This window comes from Lissotriton helveticus, chromosome 1_1, assembly GCF_964261635.1.
Source record: "Lissotriton helveticus chromosome 1_1, aLisHel1.1, whole genome shotgun sequence".
Lineage (NCBI taxonomy): Eukaryota > Metazoa > Chordata > Amphibia > Caudata > Salamandridae > Lissotriton > Lissotriton helveticus.
This window is the reverse complement of record NC_136057.1, coordinates 709,496,692-709,510,047: the sequence shown is the minus strand read 5'-3', so window position 1 is coordinate 709,510,047 and position 13,356 is coordinate 709,496,692. Positions and strand designations below refer to the sequence as shown.

At 51.5% G+C, this 13,356-nt stretch overlaps 1 protein-coding gene across 8 annotated transcripts in view; it reads right to left on the bottom strand.

The window, feature by feature from the left end:
- Positions 1-13,356, bottom strand: part of PPP1R12A (protein phosphatase 1 regulatory subunit 12A) — a 1,571,083-nt gene that overhangs the window by 413,757 nt on the left and 1,143,970 nt on the right. For all 8 annotated transcript variants that reach the window (XR_013606928.1, XM_078674242.1, XM_078674241.1 and 5 more), the window contains one exon: positions 1,938-2,059. Coding sequence is in view for 7 of the 8 variants with exons in the window: in XM_078674242.1 (XP_078530368.1) it covers positions 1,938-2,059 (122 nt within the window). In the remaining variant the exon portion in view is untranslated. The remainder of the gene's footprint in view (positions 1-1,937; positions 2,060-13,356) is intronic.

The following is a 13,356-nucleotide window of genomic DNA, read 5'->3' as shown; positions in this document are numbered from 1 at the left end:
AATCTCTGACATTATTTTAATGTATTGGATGTAAAAAGGAAAATAGTTGTATTTTGAGGATACGCAGATGCTATATTCTGGTTACAATAAAGAAATGCTGCTAACCTATAGCTGCACAGTTCTGAAATTGCTGGAGCTTCCCCGGAGCATTCCCTGGTAGTCAAAGATGAGCACTATTACAATATGGTATGCCGAGCCTGCTTTGTTTTGTGATTAGCTTGGCAGAAATTGCAAGACTCATGCTAGGAGATATAACGTAAAAGCATGAGGAGGGCATTGTGGTAAATTAGGAATCCAGGAAGAGGTCTCCATCTAGGAATACACGCAGGGATTTGACTATTGCTAATGTCATAGGATAAGGACCCAGTGATAAGAGTAAAACGACGTTTTGGCCCCTTTGTTTATTTTTTCCTCCGAGCGGTAGCCTGGTTTTACATCTGTTATGCTAAACCAAATTGCTGTTTACCAATGTTTGAAATGCAAAAAGGCAATCTTCAAGGCTGGACAGACCGCCTTGAGAAACTGTTCAGGAGGGATGATTACGAAGGTGTCATAAGCACAGGTCAACGCAGAGCATTCATTAAATCCAATCAACTGAGTCAAAGATTTATAAAATTATTGGGACCAATGAAGGGAAACCCCACAAAGTGCCAAGAAGTAATGTGTGCAAAATGGTGGCAGGGACATGGAAAATAACCTCCACAAAATAAGAGAACCAACTAGTGACAATTCCACAATACGCCCTTCTTCCTTAGTTCTAAACTTTAAAATGCCACCATTATGATCATACGTTTGGAACAGTGGCTTGCATTCTGTGTATCTAGCTTCACAAAAAGCTTCAGGAAAGGTAACAAGTGATTTTCCAAAATATTGTGGTGCATAATAAGCAAGGATACTCTTGTGGGTAAAAGTACACTTTACAACTTAACACAACAAATATTCATACATTTATCTGGAGGGTTTGCAGTTATCGGATTGTCTTTCCTCTTGCTGATAAACTCTCGATGGTGTTCACAGTTATATTATTAGTCTGTGAATTTCAATTAAAGGCTATGTGGTGCCTACACCAACAGGTTCGGGCATCTTAGCTTCACAGATCTGCTTTCAAACACATGAGCCTGTAAGATCTGTTCTAATGGATAGATAGGTTTTCTCTCTGTGACAGAAGACTGTAGACCTGCAACCTGAGGGATTGGGTTGTTGTCCAAAGTCTCAGTAATTTGTGGGGAAGATCAGCTGGCTAAAAGCAGAGCCTGTGCAGTCACTAACTTTAGAGACTGCGCTGAGCCTGACAATGGAAAATCTCAGACACTTGAAGGGTTATGTGTGATGTGCAACCCTCTGGACTAGCTCCTTGCATGAAGCTGTAATGTGTTAAGAAATATATATTAGTGCTTTGTAGGCTATTATTGTAACTTCCATTGGGAAGGGTTGTGAAACAAAATTTACGTCTAAAACTGCTGCGTTATCTGTAATGCAGAGGCTTTCTAATCACAGGTAACATTTGTGATTCTATATGCATTATCAAACTGTTAACTGAATCAACAGAACCATGCACAGCCACTGTACATCGCTATAATTAAAAGGCTTCATCTTCTCTACTGTTGTATCTAAAAGCAGCTGCGTTCCGATCTGAACAAAAAGTAACTGTTACCTAACATTTTGAGTACTGCCTTTATGTTTACTAAAACGTGTAGTTCACATAAATAGTCATGATTGAGCTGAAATATGTGCTAAGGAATCCTATACAGCACACATCCATCTAATGCCTGTAGAAAGCTTAAGATATGGTCTTAGTTCTAGGTCAGATACTAAGCAGAAAATAGTATTTGTGTAATTCTATTTAACATTTTTGGATATAAAATATCAACATTTTTTTTTTGTAATAGTCTTTGCAACACCGCAAAGACACACATATTAGAAATGTACAAACGTACATCCTGTGTCCAATACGAAACCCCTGTTGATCTCCGCTTCTCTCTGGGTCTCCGTCGCTCTCGTATAGATTTTGATTGAGATTTATCCTCTATTTCCTTCTCTTCTGCCGCCCGTTCTCCATCTAGTCAAAAGAATCAATACCGGTATTGAGTAATTAGAACAGTAAACTGTTCCCTTTATTCAACTGCAACTTGAAAGCAAGCTTTGGAAAAATGGTTTATAAAGTTAAATAATAGCTCTCCTTTAATATTAATCTTTCAGAACAACTGTTTCAGCACTCAGTAATTTATAAGTTGAGGGTTTAAATATAGAATTACAGATAGGTAGCTTTAAGTTATAGGGATTCATTCCACTGAGGGGTTCTGAATGAATTATACATCTGCCCAAGGTTGGGCAGATAAAGGAGGTGGCACCAAAACACAAGATAACGCCCCTTCAAAACATTCTGAATATTTTTTTGAAAATAATGTTATTGTTTTTTTTAAACAAGGTGAAACGGACATCTGTGCACACAATGCCTAGTACCAATTATTTATTTATTTATTTTAAAGAATTTTATTGAAATTAACAACAAACAACAAAACACAAGGCAAAAGTACAGTGGTGGTGATCCTGAGTCCATGTGGGAGCAGCTCCGAACAATGCAAAACGTACAGTATAGTTAAAAAGTAATAGTGAGGGGGGGGGGGGGGCAGCGAGGAAACAATGCAAAATATACAGTCAATACAAAACACTGGGAATGCCAATTAGGGGGACAATGGGACATCAGAGGTAGAATCATGTGGGGGAGTACATATATTTCCACGATAAGCATTCCACTGTGACCAAATTCTGCTCCAAGTTCTGGGTCTGCCCCGAGACAAATATACCGTCTTCTCCCTAAACATGCACCAATCCATATTTTCCTTCCACGCCAGTACAGTGGGCGGCCTGTGGGAGCCCCATAGCTGTGCAATATCCCTCTTAGCGATCATGTTGCCGAGGGTCGCCCAGCAAATTTGAGAAGCATTATAATCGTTATGTTCCCACACATTCAAAAGACAGCGCCGGGCCTCGGGTAGAAGCGGAACCCCCGTGACATTCGCCATAATCGCATGCACTCGGGACCAGAAACCAGCCACTTCGGGACACTCCCACACAATCTGAAGGAAGGTACCAATCTCGCCGCAGCCACGTTTACACAGCCCATCCAAAGAGTAACCCATTCGAACCAGACTCGGACCAGTGACATACACACGATGAAGGATCTTAAGTTGGATAAACCGAAGGCGGGCAGGACTGGCAACCTCTTTAGGCGAGGACAAAGCAGACTGCCAGTCCTCGTCGTCCAGTTCCAATCCGTCGGCAATCCATGAAGCCCTGAGGTGCGCAAGCAAGTCAATTCTGGTGTTGATCAGTTTTTTATAAATCAGTGAAATTGTACTATCAGGGACATGGCCGTCCAGGATACGGCCCTCGAGAGGCGAGGATTCGGGAATAGCGGTTCCCACAGCAAAGACTGACAGCAAAGCATGACGCACCTGAGCATACCTAAAGAATTCCCTGTCTCCAAGCTCATATTCCGTCTTGAGCACCTCGAAGTTCTTCACATTTCCTTGGACCAGAGGTCACCTACCTTACTTAGACCAATCATGTCCCATTTATCAAAGCCTTTCGTCCGCCACAAATTGCCCAAACCGTCGGAAGCATACAATGGAGTCGCGCGCGTCAACCTATCACACCATCCCAAGGGCGCATTCGCATCGTGCCACACTCATACAGTGATTTTCGTGGGCCCGGTCAACTTCTATGAAGCCCCTTAGAATATAGTGCTCTATTAAAATTCCCACCGGGCAGGAGGTGCTTGTCCATGGCAAAGGCCGGGTTAGGATCAGGAGCGTAAGTTGCGTGGTTAACAGCACTTAATTGAGAAGCCCAATAGTAGCGCTTGATATCTGGGAGGGCAATGCCTCCATCGTACCACGGAAGCGTGAGCTTAGACAAAGCAGTTCGCGCACGCCCGTCCCAGATCAGCCGCCTCTGCAGGTGCTCCACTTCACGAAAATAACTGGATGGAATGGGGTCAAAAAAGTTTTGGAGTGCATACAAAAATCTGGGCAGCGACATCATTTTAAAAAGAGCTGCGCAACCCAGTGGCGACAAAGGCAACTGCCGCCATCGTGTAGCGTCAAGCTTGAGCCGGTGGAGAGGGGGTAGCAAATTGCGTTCGTAGCGAACTGCGGGATCCAAGGAAACATAAATTCCCAAGTATTTAAAGCCAGTGTCAGCAATCTGAATCGGAAATCTACAAGACAGTGGAGGGAGCTCACCTGACAAAACGTAGACGCACGATTTAGTCCAATTAATAATGAGACCCGAGTTCTTCCCGAAGGAGGTCAGAACATCAAAAAGCACATTAAGGGATTTCTGGGGGGATGTAAGATATAAGAGGAGGTCATCCGCATATAGCGAGATTCGGTCCTCAAAGTCGGGAGTCCACCTAATGCCTTTCATTGAAGGCTCCCAACGGAGTCACTCCGCCAGCTGCTCCAAAGCAAGGGCAACAAGCATTAGAAATGCAATAGGTCTCGCAGCATTAGAGTTAGTGCTTTTAGAATTGTTAATGGGTTTAGCATGAGGGTGAGGGTGAGTGAGGGTGAGTGAGTGTGAGTGTGGGTGAGTGGGGGTGAGTGTGAGTGGGGGTGAGTGTGGGTGAGTGTGGGTGAGGGTGAGGGATTGAGGGTGAGGGGTTGAGGGTGAGTGAGGGTGAGGGGTTGAGGGTGAGTGAGGGTGAGGGGTTGAGGGTGAATGAGGGTGAGGGGTTGAGGGGTTGAGGGTGAGTGGGGGTGAGTGAGGGTGAGGGGTTGAAGGTGAGTGAGGGTGAAGGTGAGTGAGGGTGAGTGTGGGTGAGTGTGGGTGAGTGTGGGTGAGTGTGGGTGAGGGATTGAGGGTGAGGGGTTGAGGGTGAGGGGTTGAGGGTGGGTGAGGGGTTGAGGGTGAGTGAGGGTGAGGGTGAGTGAGGGTGAGGGGTTGAGGGTGAGGGGTTGAGGGTGAGTGGGGGTGAGTGAGGGTGAGGGGTTGAGGGTGAGTGAGGGTGAGGGGTTGAGGGTGAGTGAGGGTGAAGGTGAGTGTGGGTGAGTGTGGGTGAGTGTGGGTGAGGGATTGAGGGTGAGGGGTTGAGGGTGAGGGGTTGAGGGTGGGTGAGGGGTTGAGGGTGAGTGAGGGTGAGGGTGAGTGAGGGTGAGGGGTTGAGGGTGAGGGGTTGAGGGTGAGTGGGGGTGAGTGAGGGTGAAGGGTTGAGGGTGAGTGAGGGTGAGGGGTTGAGGGTGAGTGAGGATGAGGGGTTGAGGGTGGGTGAGGGTGAGTGTGAGTGTGAGTGAGGGTGAGTGAGGGTGAGTGAAGGTGAGTGAAGGTGGGTGAGGGTGAGGGGTTGAGGGTCTTGAATATTAATATAGATATACCTGTTTGTGTGTATATTTTGCACTACTGCTGTACTTGAAATCAATCGTTTTATGTATTGATCAATTGACAAATGTATTACAAAATCTGCAGAATGTAAGGGGTTGAGGCAACACACTGGGTTATAAGGGGTGACTATTATTTACACTTCGCTGTGTTGAAAGTATATAAATAAGATACTAGGACAAACATTTTATTTTTATGTGTTTATATTTGGTATAATTCAGATTTTTTAAATTCATTCTGGGTAAACTCGAGGCATATTCGAGTATTTGCGTGTTATAAACTTGGATATATTACTTTACTTAGAGCACTGCCATGATGAGTGAGTTTAGAGGTATTCGCGGCGCTAGTCCTTTTTTAGTTTCCGCTCTAAAGTTGGGATTGTGTGCCCCGGTTTAAGTCTAGTTGGTCCGCCCTCTATTTCTAAGCCCTGATATGGCGCGAGAGACAAACGCCTAAACGCAAACTTTTACTCTGGATTGTTGACGGGAGGGAATCCTCTTACCGTGTGATCCTTCCCCGTTGGATTTAATCTTCTACCCAGCAGTGACTTGAGTTGCGCTGACTGTGTAGAGCCCATTGAAAAAATGTGATCGACTCGGGACGCTTTAAATCAGACGGTCCCATTATTCGGTAAGGATTGGTAATATACGAATGACACGCTGTGTGTTATTCTTACGGGTTAATTTAGCTTTGATAGACGTGTAAGTTCCTTGTTTGGTTTAATGAGTATACTTCAATTATTCTTTACAGAAGATCGAGGAGGCGGAGAGTTGAGGCAGGCAGGCAGGCATGGGAGGAGAGGAGGAGGGGGGAGGAGAGTAGGGGAGGCACGGCCTAGCGGCCGTGCAATCAAGTAGTGAGGGGGCGGAGTTGTGGGAAGGCTGAGAGAGAGAGTAGGCGGCTGGGGGCATGTGCACGCGCATTTAAGCTCAATGCGCATGCGCATTGAGCTTAAATTTATCGTGCACTGCAAGGAATCGCCACGATTCCTTGCAGTGTGGATAAAGAGTAGATGAGCCCCTATAGTCTCGCTTGCTCGATGCGCATGCGCATCGACAGGCGAGACCTAAAAAGCAACGGGGACAGCGGGCAACCCTGCCGGGTGCCACGCCCAAGTGTGAAGACACCGGAGACCTTACCGTTAACAACCACCTGGGCGAGGGGTTTTTCATAAAGAAGCTTCACCCAGGCGCACAAGTTACTACTTGTGTAACGATATATCTGTAAGAGACATTAGTTAGTATTAGATTCCTTACCTTAGAATATCCCCAGGGGTCAGACTGGATCCGGCAATTTTTGCGTAGCAGTACCCTTGCGCGTCGGTAGGCGTCGTCTGCGGCTCCGCGTCCGTCGTCGGCGCTGTGATGACATCGTCGGAGTACTTAGACGCCGCCTCTGCGTGCTGACGTCAGTTCTTAGACACAGCTTTTCCGCGCCAGAAACGCAGAGCCATGTTAAAAACCAACACTGGTGCCATTGAAACTAGGGCCCTGGAGGGGGGTAACCCTAACCCTAGATATCGGTTCGCAGAACGGGGACGATGGGTGGGTCGGTAAGGAATCTAATACTAACTAATGTCTCTTACAGATATATCGTTACACAAGTAGTAACTTGTGCATCTGAAAGAGACACGTTAGTATTAGATTCCTTACCTTAGAATAGATACCCCAGCAATACCAACCCCGGTGGTGGGTCTGCGAACCAATAATCACACCAGAAAGTCCTGGAGGACGGAAGGGCCAAAGAAGCCATCCCTCCGGACTTGGCTGTCCAGGCAGTAGTGTCTTGCAAACGTGTGCAGCGATGCCCACGTAGCTGCCTGACAGATGTCTTGTAAGGGCACTCCCCGGCCCAGGGCAGTTGTAGTTGCCGTGGCTCGGGTGGAATGAGCCCGTAATCCAACAGGAGGCTCCTTTTTAGCCAAGGAGTAACATGCCTGGATACACAAGATGATCCACCGGGAGATGGCCCTCTTGTGCACTGCTTTCCCCTTCTTAGCGCCCACGTAACCAACAAAGAGTTGGTCATCCACCCGGAACTGGCGTGTGCGATCCAAGTAGAATGAGAGCGCACGTTTTGGGTCCAGACGGTGGAGTCGCTCTTCCTTGATGCGGTGGCGGAAAGAAGGTTGGCAAGGTGATAGACTGCCCGATGTGGAAGGCCGTGACAACCTTGGGCTGGAAAGATGGCTTAGTACGCAACACCACTTTGTCCGGATGGACAGAAAGGAAAGGTGGAGTACAAGAAAGGGCCTGGAGCTCACTCACTCTCCTGGCAGAGGTGATGGCAACCAGGAAAGCAGTCTTCAGAGTAAGAAGACGGAGAGGACAGTTGTGAAGTGGCTCAAAGGGAGCGCACATCAGAAACGTAAGAACCAGGTTCAAGTCCCACTGAGGCATCACAAACGGAACAGGAGGGAATGTGTGAGTGATGCCCTTCAGAAATCTATTTACAATAGGGGACTTGAACAAAGAAGGTTGATCAGGTAGCCTGAGAAAGGCTGAAAGGGCAGAAAGGTAGCCCTTGATAGTGCCCAGAGCAGAGCCCTGCTGGGCAAGAGAAAGAAGGAAGAGAAGAACCTCAGAAAGAGGGGCAGCAAGAGGATCCACAGCCTTTGCTGTGCACCATGCCACAAATCTGTTCCACCTGAAGGCGTATACCGACTTTGTGGAGGGACGCCTGGCTACCAGAATGACGTTACAGACTTCAGGAGGCAAGTCAAATGGCCTCAACTGTCGCCGCTCAATCTCCAAGCATGGAGGTGGAGACTGGACAGGTTCGGGTGGAGGACCGTCCCCTGCTGCTGCGACAGAAGGTCCTCCTGAAGAGGCAGACGAACCGGGGGATCGACTGACATACTGAGTAGCTCTGGATACTAGTATCTTCGAGCCCAGTCCGGAGCCACAAGGATGACTTGGGCCCGGTCGCGCTTGATCTTCTTCAGCACTCTGGGCAGAAGTGGTATAGGCGGAAAGGCGCACAGTAGACCGCAGCTCCACTCGCGACGAAAAGCGTCTCCGAGCGAGTGCCGCCTTGGAAATTCCAACACGCAGAACTGATGACATTGCGCGTTCTCTTCGGTGGCGAATAGATCTAACCAAGGCTCTCCCCATTTCTGAAAGAGGCCTTGCGCCACGTCAGAGTTCAGACGCCATTCGTGATCCATCATGCACCGACGGCTGAGCTCGTCCGCCCTGGCGTTCAGAGAACCTGCCAGGTGTTGAGCCACCAGGGTCACGCCCTGGCGTTCCAGCCATTGCCAGAGGCGCAGAGCCTCCTGGCAAAGGGTCCACGACCCCACCCCGCCCTGTTTGTTGCAGTACCACATGGCGGTGGTTTTGTCCGTGAACACCTGCACTACACTCCCCCGGACAGAGGGGAGGAATGCTTTCAGTGCTAGACGAATCGCCCTACAGGTTGATGTGGAGCCGGGCCTCCGCCGGAGACCAGAGGCCTCTGATCTCCGCCTCTCCCATGTGGCCTCCCCAGCCCTGGAGGGGCGCATCCGTCACAACTACGTGCTCCGGTTGGGGAAGGGAGAGGGATCTGCCGCTGACCCAATCGCGGTCCGTGAGCCATCACTGCAGCTGTCTCGCAGTGCCCTCCGAGATCAGGACGTGGTCGGATAGGTTGCCCTGATGCTGGGCCCACTGAAACTTCAGATCCCACTGCAGAGCCCGCATCCGCTACCTGGCGTGATGCACCAGCAGGATGCAGGAGGTCATCAGCCCCAGAAGCCGCAGCGTCAACCTGACCAAGACCCGGGATAGCGGCTGAAAGATGGGAATCAGAGCCTGAATATCCCGGACCCGCTGTTTGGGTGGATACACCCGAAACCGCGCCGAGTCGAGAACCGCTCCGATGAAAAGGAGCTTCTGAGAGGGGCACAGGTGTGACTTCAGCACATTGATGGAGAACCCCAGCCGGTGCAGGAGATCTGCCGTAGTCTGGAGGTGGCTGACGACTGTCTGGGGCGAGCCCGCCTTCAACAACCAGTCATCGAGGCAGGGGAAGATTGAAATCCCTAACCTGCGCAGATGAGCTGCGACCACCGCCATCACCTTTGTGAACACCCGTGGGGCGCTGGTAAGGCCGAAGGGGAGCACGGTATACTGAAAGTGCTCGTGGCCAACCGTGAACCGCAGGTAGCGCCGGTGGGCCGGCAGGACGGGGATGTGGAAATAAGCATCCTGCAAGTCCAACGCTACCATCCAGTCTCCTGGGTCCAGGGCAGCTAGGACCTGAGCCAGTGTCAGCATCTTGAACTTCTCCTTCCGGAGGAAGCCGTTGACGTTCTTTAGGTCCAAGATAGGGCGTAGGCCCCCTTTGCCCTTCTTGGGTACCGGAAAGTAGTGGGAGTAGCAACCACCCCCTACTTCTGGCCCAGGAACGCGCTCGATGGCCCCTTTGGCCAAGAGGGCCGTAACTTCCTCCTGCAGAAGTCGCAAATGATCCGCCGATACACGGTGGTTCTGCGGTGGCATGGCTGGAGGAGTCGCCTTGAAGGGGAGGGAGTAGCCCCTTCGGACGATCTGCAGCACCCACCTGTCCGAAGTGACGGTGCGCCAGTGGAGGTGGTGATGGCGAACCCTGCCCCCCACTGGCGTCACATGGGCCTGAAAGCACGGACTAGGAGGGTTTTGAGGCGGATGCTGCGGGGGAAGGTGTGGACTGACTTTGCCGTTGTCCCCGACCGCCGGGACGGCGGTTCCCACGGCCGCCACCGCGTTGGGTATTACCCTGCGTAGCGTGGCTGGCAGCACGTGTGGGTACACCCCTTCCGTGGCCACAAAAGGAATGAAAGGCAGCCGATTGCTGGCGTGGGGCCGAGAGTCCCAAGGACTTGGCCGTAGCCCTGGAGTCCTTAAAGCGCTCGAGCGCATGGTCTTCCTTGTCGCCAAAGAGGCGACGGCCATCAAACGGCATGTCCATCACGGTGTTCTGGACATCGACCGAAAAGTTGGCGGACCTCAACCAGGCGTGACGTCTGACCGCCACTGTCGTTGCCATCGCTCTACCCAGTGAGTCGGTGGTATCCAGCCCACACCGTATAGAATATTTGGCTGCATCCCGGCCATCCACAAGGGCTTGACAGAGTTTGGCCCGTACCTCCAACGGACACTCTGGCAGCACTTCCGCAACCGTATCCCACAGAGAGTGGGTGTAGCGGCCCAAGGGGCATGCGGTGTTGGAAGACCGCAGTCCCAGACTAAGGGACGAGAAGATTTTTTTGCCGTACTGCTCGTACCTCTTGGATTCCCTGTCCGGCGGTGCCGACGGGAATGCGGTCTGGGAATTGGAGGCCTGGATGACCAGGCTCTCGGGGGTAGGGTGGGTGGACAGGAAATATGGGTCGCCCGGTGCTGGGCGGTGGCGTCTGGCCACGTTCCCATGTACGGGCGAACCTGTAGCGGGCTTGGACCAAGTGCCCAGAAGAACATCGGTCAAGGCCTCATTAAAAGGCAGCAGAGGCTCGGCTGAGCTTGACTGCGGTTTAAGGACCTCAGTGAGGAGATTAGTCCTCATGGTCGCGACGGGGAGCTCAAGGCCCAAGGCCTTGGCAGCCCTCATCAACACCACACTGTAAGTTGCCCCCTCCTCCGAAGCCACGGTAGGAGGGGAGACAAAACCAGTGTCTGGAGAGGTGTCCAGGCCACTGGCCTCCCCAAGGTCTCCTGCCCAGTCCTCATGAGACTGACACTCTCGGGTCAGAGGGTCCTCAGACCCCTCCCAATCCCCTTCATCACCCATCTCCTGAAACTCAGGGTTCTCAACTAATGGGGCCTGCTCATAGAAGTGAAACTCCCCAAACAACGCCTGGAGCGGCGCCCATTGGGGCCGTCCCGACGTCGGAACAGGAATGAAGGGGGCATCGGGGACGGCGCCGCCCGAGGACGGCGCCGGAGGCGACACCTGATGGTCCAATGCCGGAGAGGTCGTAAGGTCCACCGGCGACGATCCAGATCCCGAAGAAGGTCTAGCAGCGTCCCGCGGCGCCGGGCCCGAAGGCACCGGGGCCGCTGTACCCTGCGGCGCCGGGCCCGAAGGCGCCGGCGGTGGCGGCGTCGGGATAGCGGGAACCTGCGGCGCCGGGCTCGAAGGCGTCGGGGCCGAAACCCCCGACCCGCTAGAGGCCCCAGACGGGTCCGCTGGGCCCGAAGGCGCCGCGGAGCCCGTGGAGGAGAGAGTTTCCTCATGGCCATGAGGAAGCGCTCGATCTCCTCCGGCATCGCGTTGAGCCCAGGGACCGGAGGGTGTGGAGCTGAACGCGGCGCCCGCGACTCCGACAGAGTCGCGTGGGCGGTGTCACCCGAACCCCTGGCCGCATCGCGCGAGCGTCGGGGGGTGGGGGGAGTCCGCAGAGCGATGACACCTCTTGGACTTCTTGTGCTTCTTACCTGACGACGACTTCGACCCGGAGGAGTGCGGCCTACTCTCTGAGCTCGCGACCTGTCCCTCGACCTCCCGTGGGACCGAGACCTCTCGCGGCGCGGGACCGACTGCCGGAGTTCGAGTCGCCTGCGGGACCGCTCCCGCCTGGCTTTCGAAGAGAGGGCCCGGCAGTCGGAGCAGGCCTTGTCGTCGTGATCGACGCCTAGACAAGTTAAACACAGGTGGTGAGGATCCGTGACCGACATCGTGCAGTCGCAATCCTCGCAGTGCTTAAAGCCGGGCATCGAGAAATGATCAAAAAACGATCAAAAAGTTAGTCAAAAATTGACTAGGGTTACTGCTTTTTCCAGATCTGCGCTTGCTGGTGCGGAAAAAAGAAGAACTGACGTCTAAGTACTCCAACGACGTCATCACGGCGCCCACGACGGACGCGAAGCCGCAGACGACGCCTACCGACGCGCAAGGGTACTGCTATGCAAAAATTTCCGGACCCAGTCTGACGCCTGGGGATATTCTAAGATAAGGAATCTAATACGAACGTGTCTCTTTCAGATGATGAATGTGGGACCAAACCCAAATTTGGAGAGAGCCGCCCAAAGATAAGGCCATTCTATAGTGTCAAAAGCCATAGTGGCGTCCAAGGAGGCCCAAATGGCCGGTTCAGTAAGAGTCCCAGCTCTCGCGAGCACGCCGTGAAGTCTCCGAAGATTAAGGGCAGTATTCCGGTGTGGAATGAAGCCGGATCGATCCGGATGAATCAAGAAACTTATCACCGTAATCAACAGATTAGCTAGCAATTTTGCCAGTATTTTGGGTTCGGCATTCAGTAGAGAAATGGGCCGATACGAGGCGCAGCGATCGCGCGGCTTACCCTCCTTGTGGATTACAACGATGGTAGCTAGTCGCTGATCAACGGGGAGGGAACCAAAATCGAAAGCCTCAAGGAACATATTCCTTAAGTAGGGAGCCATTTTGTCAGGACGTAACTTATATAGTTCAATGGGCAGACCATTAGGACCCATTGCCTTGCCAGAACGAAGGGAACGTATGGCAACAGCGACTTCTTCTATAGTAAAAGGTGCGTCCAGTAGGTCTCTATCATCATCAGAAAGGCGAGGCAATACTATGTCTCGCAACAACAATTGGGAGTCCTCCTCGTCCCTGTCACTAACCGAGGCGTATACAGTTCAGAAATGGTCAACAAAGCACTCAATACCAGCTGGGTCAGTAACACACTCACCATCAGGCCTTTCAATCACAGGGACGACACGATTCACTCTCTCTTTCTTGTCCAGCCACGCAATCAGTTTACCAGCCTTGTCGCCCAAATCATACATCCTGCCCTGTTGCTCCCTACACATCGCTTTCGCTGCGTCGGTCACAAGAGCCCTATAATCAGCTTGTTTCAAACTGAGAGAATGCAATTTAGAACGAGTAACATCACCTTCAAGATCACTCTCAAGTACAGTTATTTCAGTTTCGATGCGTACAAGTTTCTCACATTTAGCCTTCTTGGAAGCAGCAATCAAAGATAAAGAATGTCCACGAATGACAGTCTTGAAGGCCTCCCACAGTGAAACA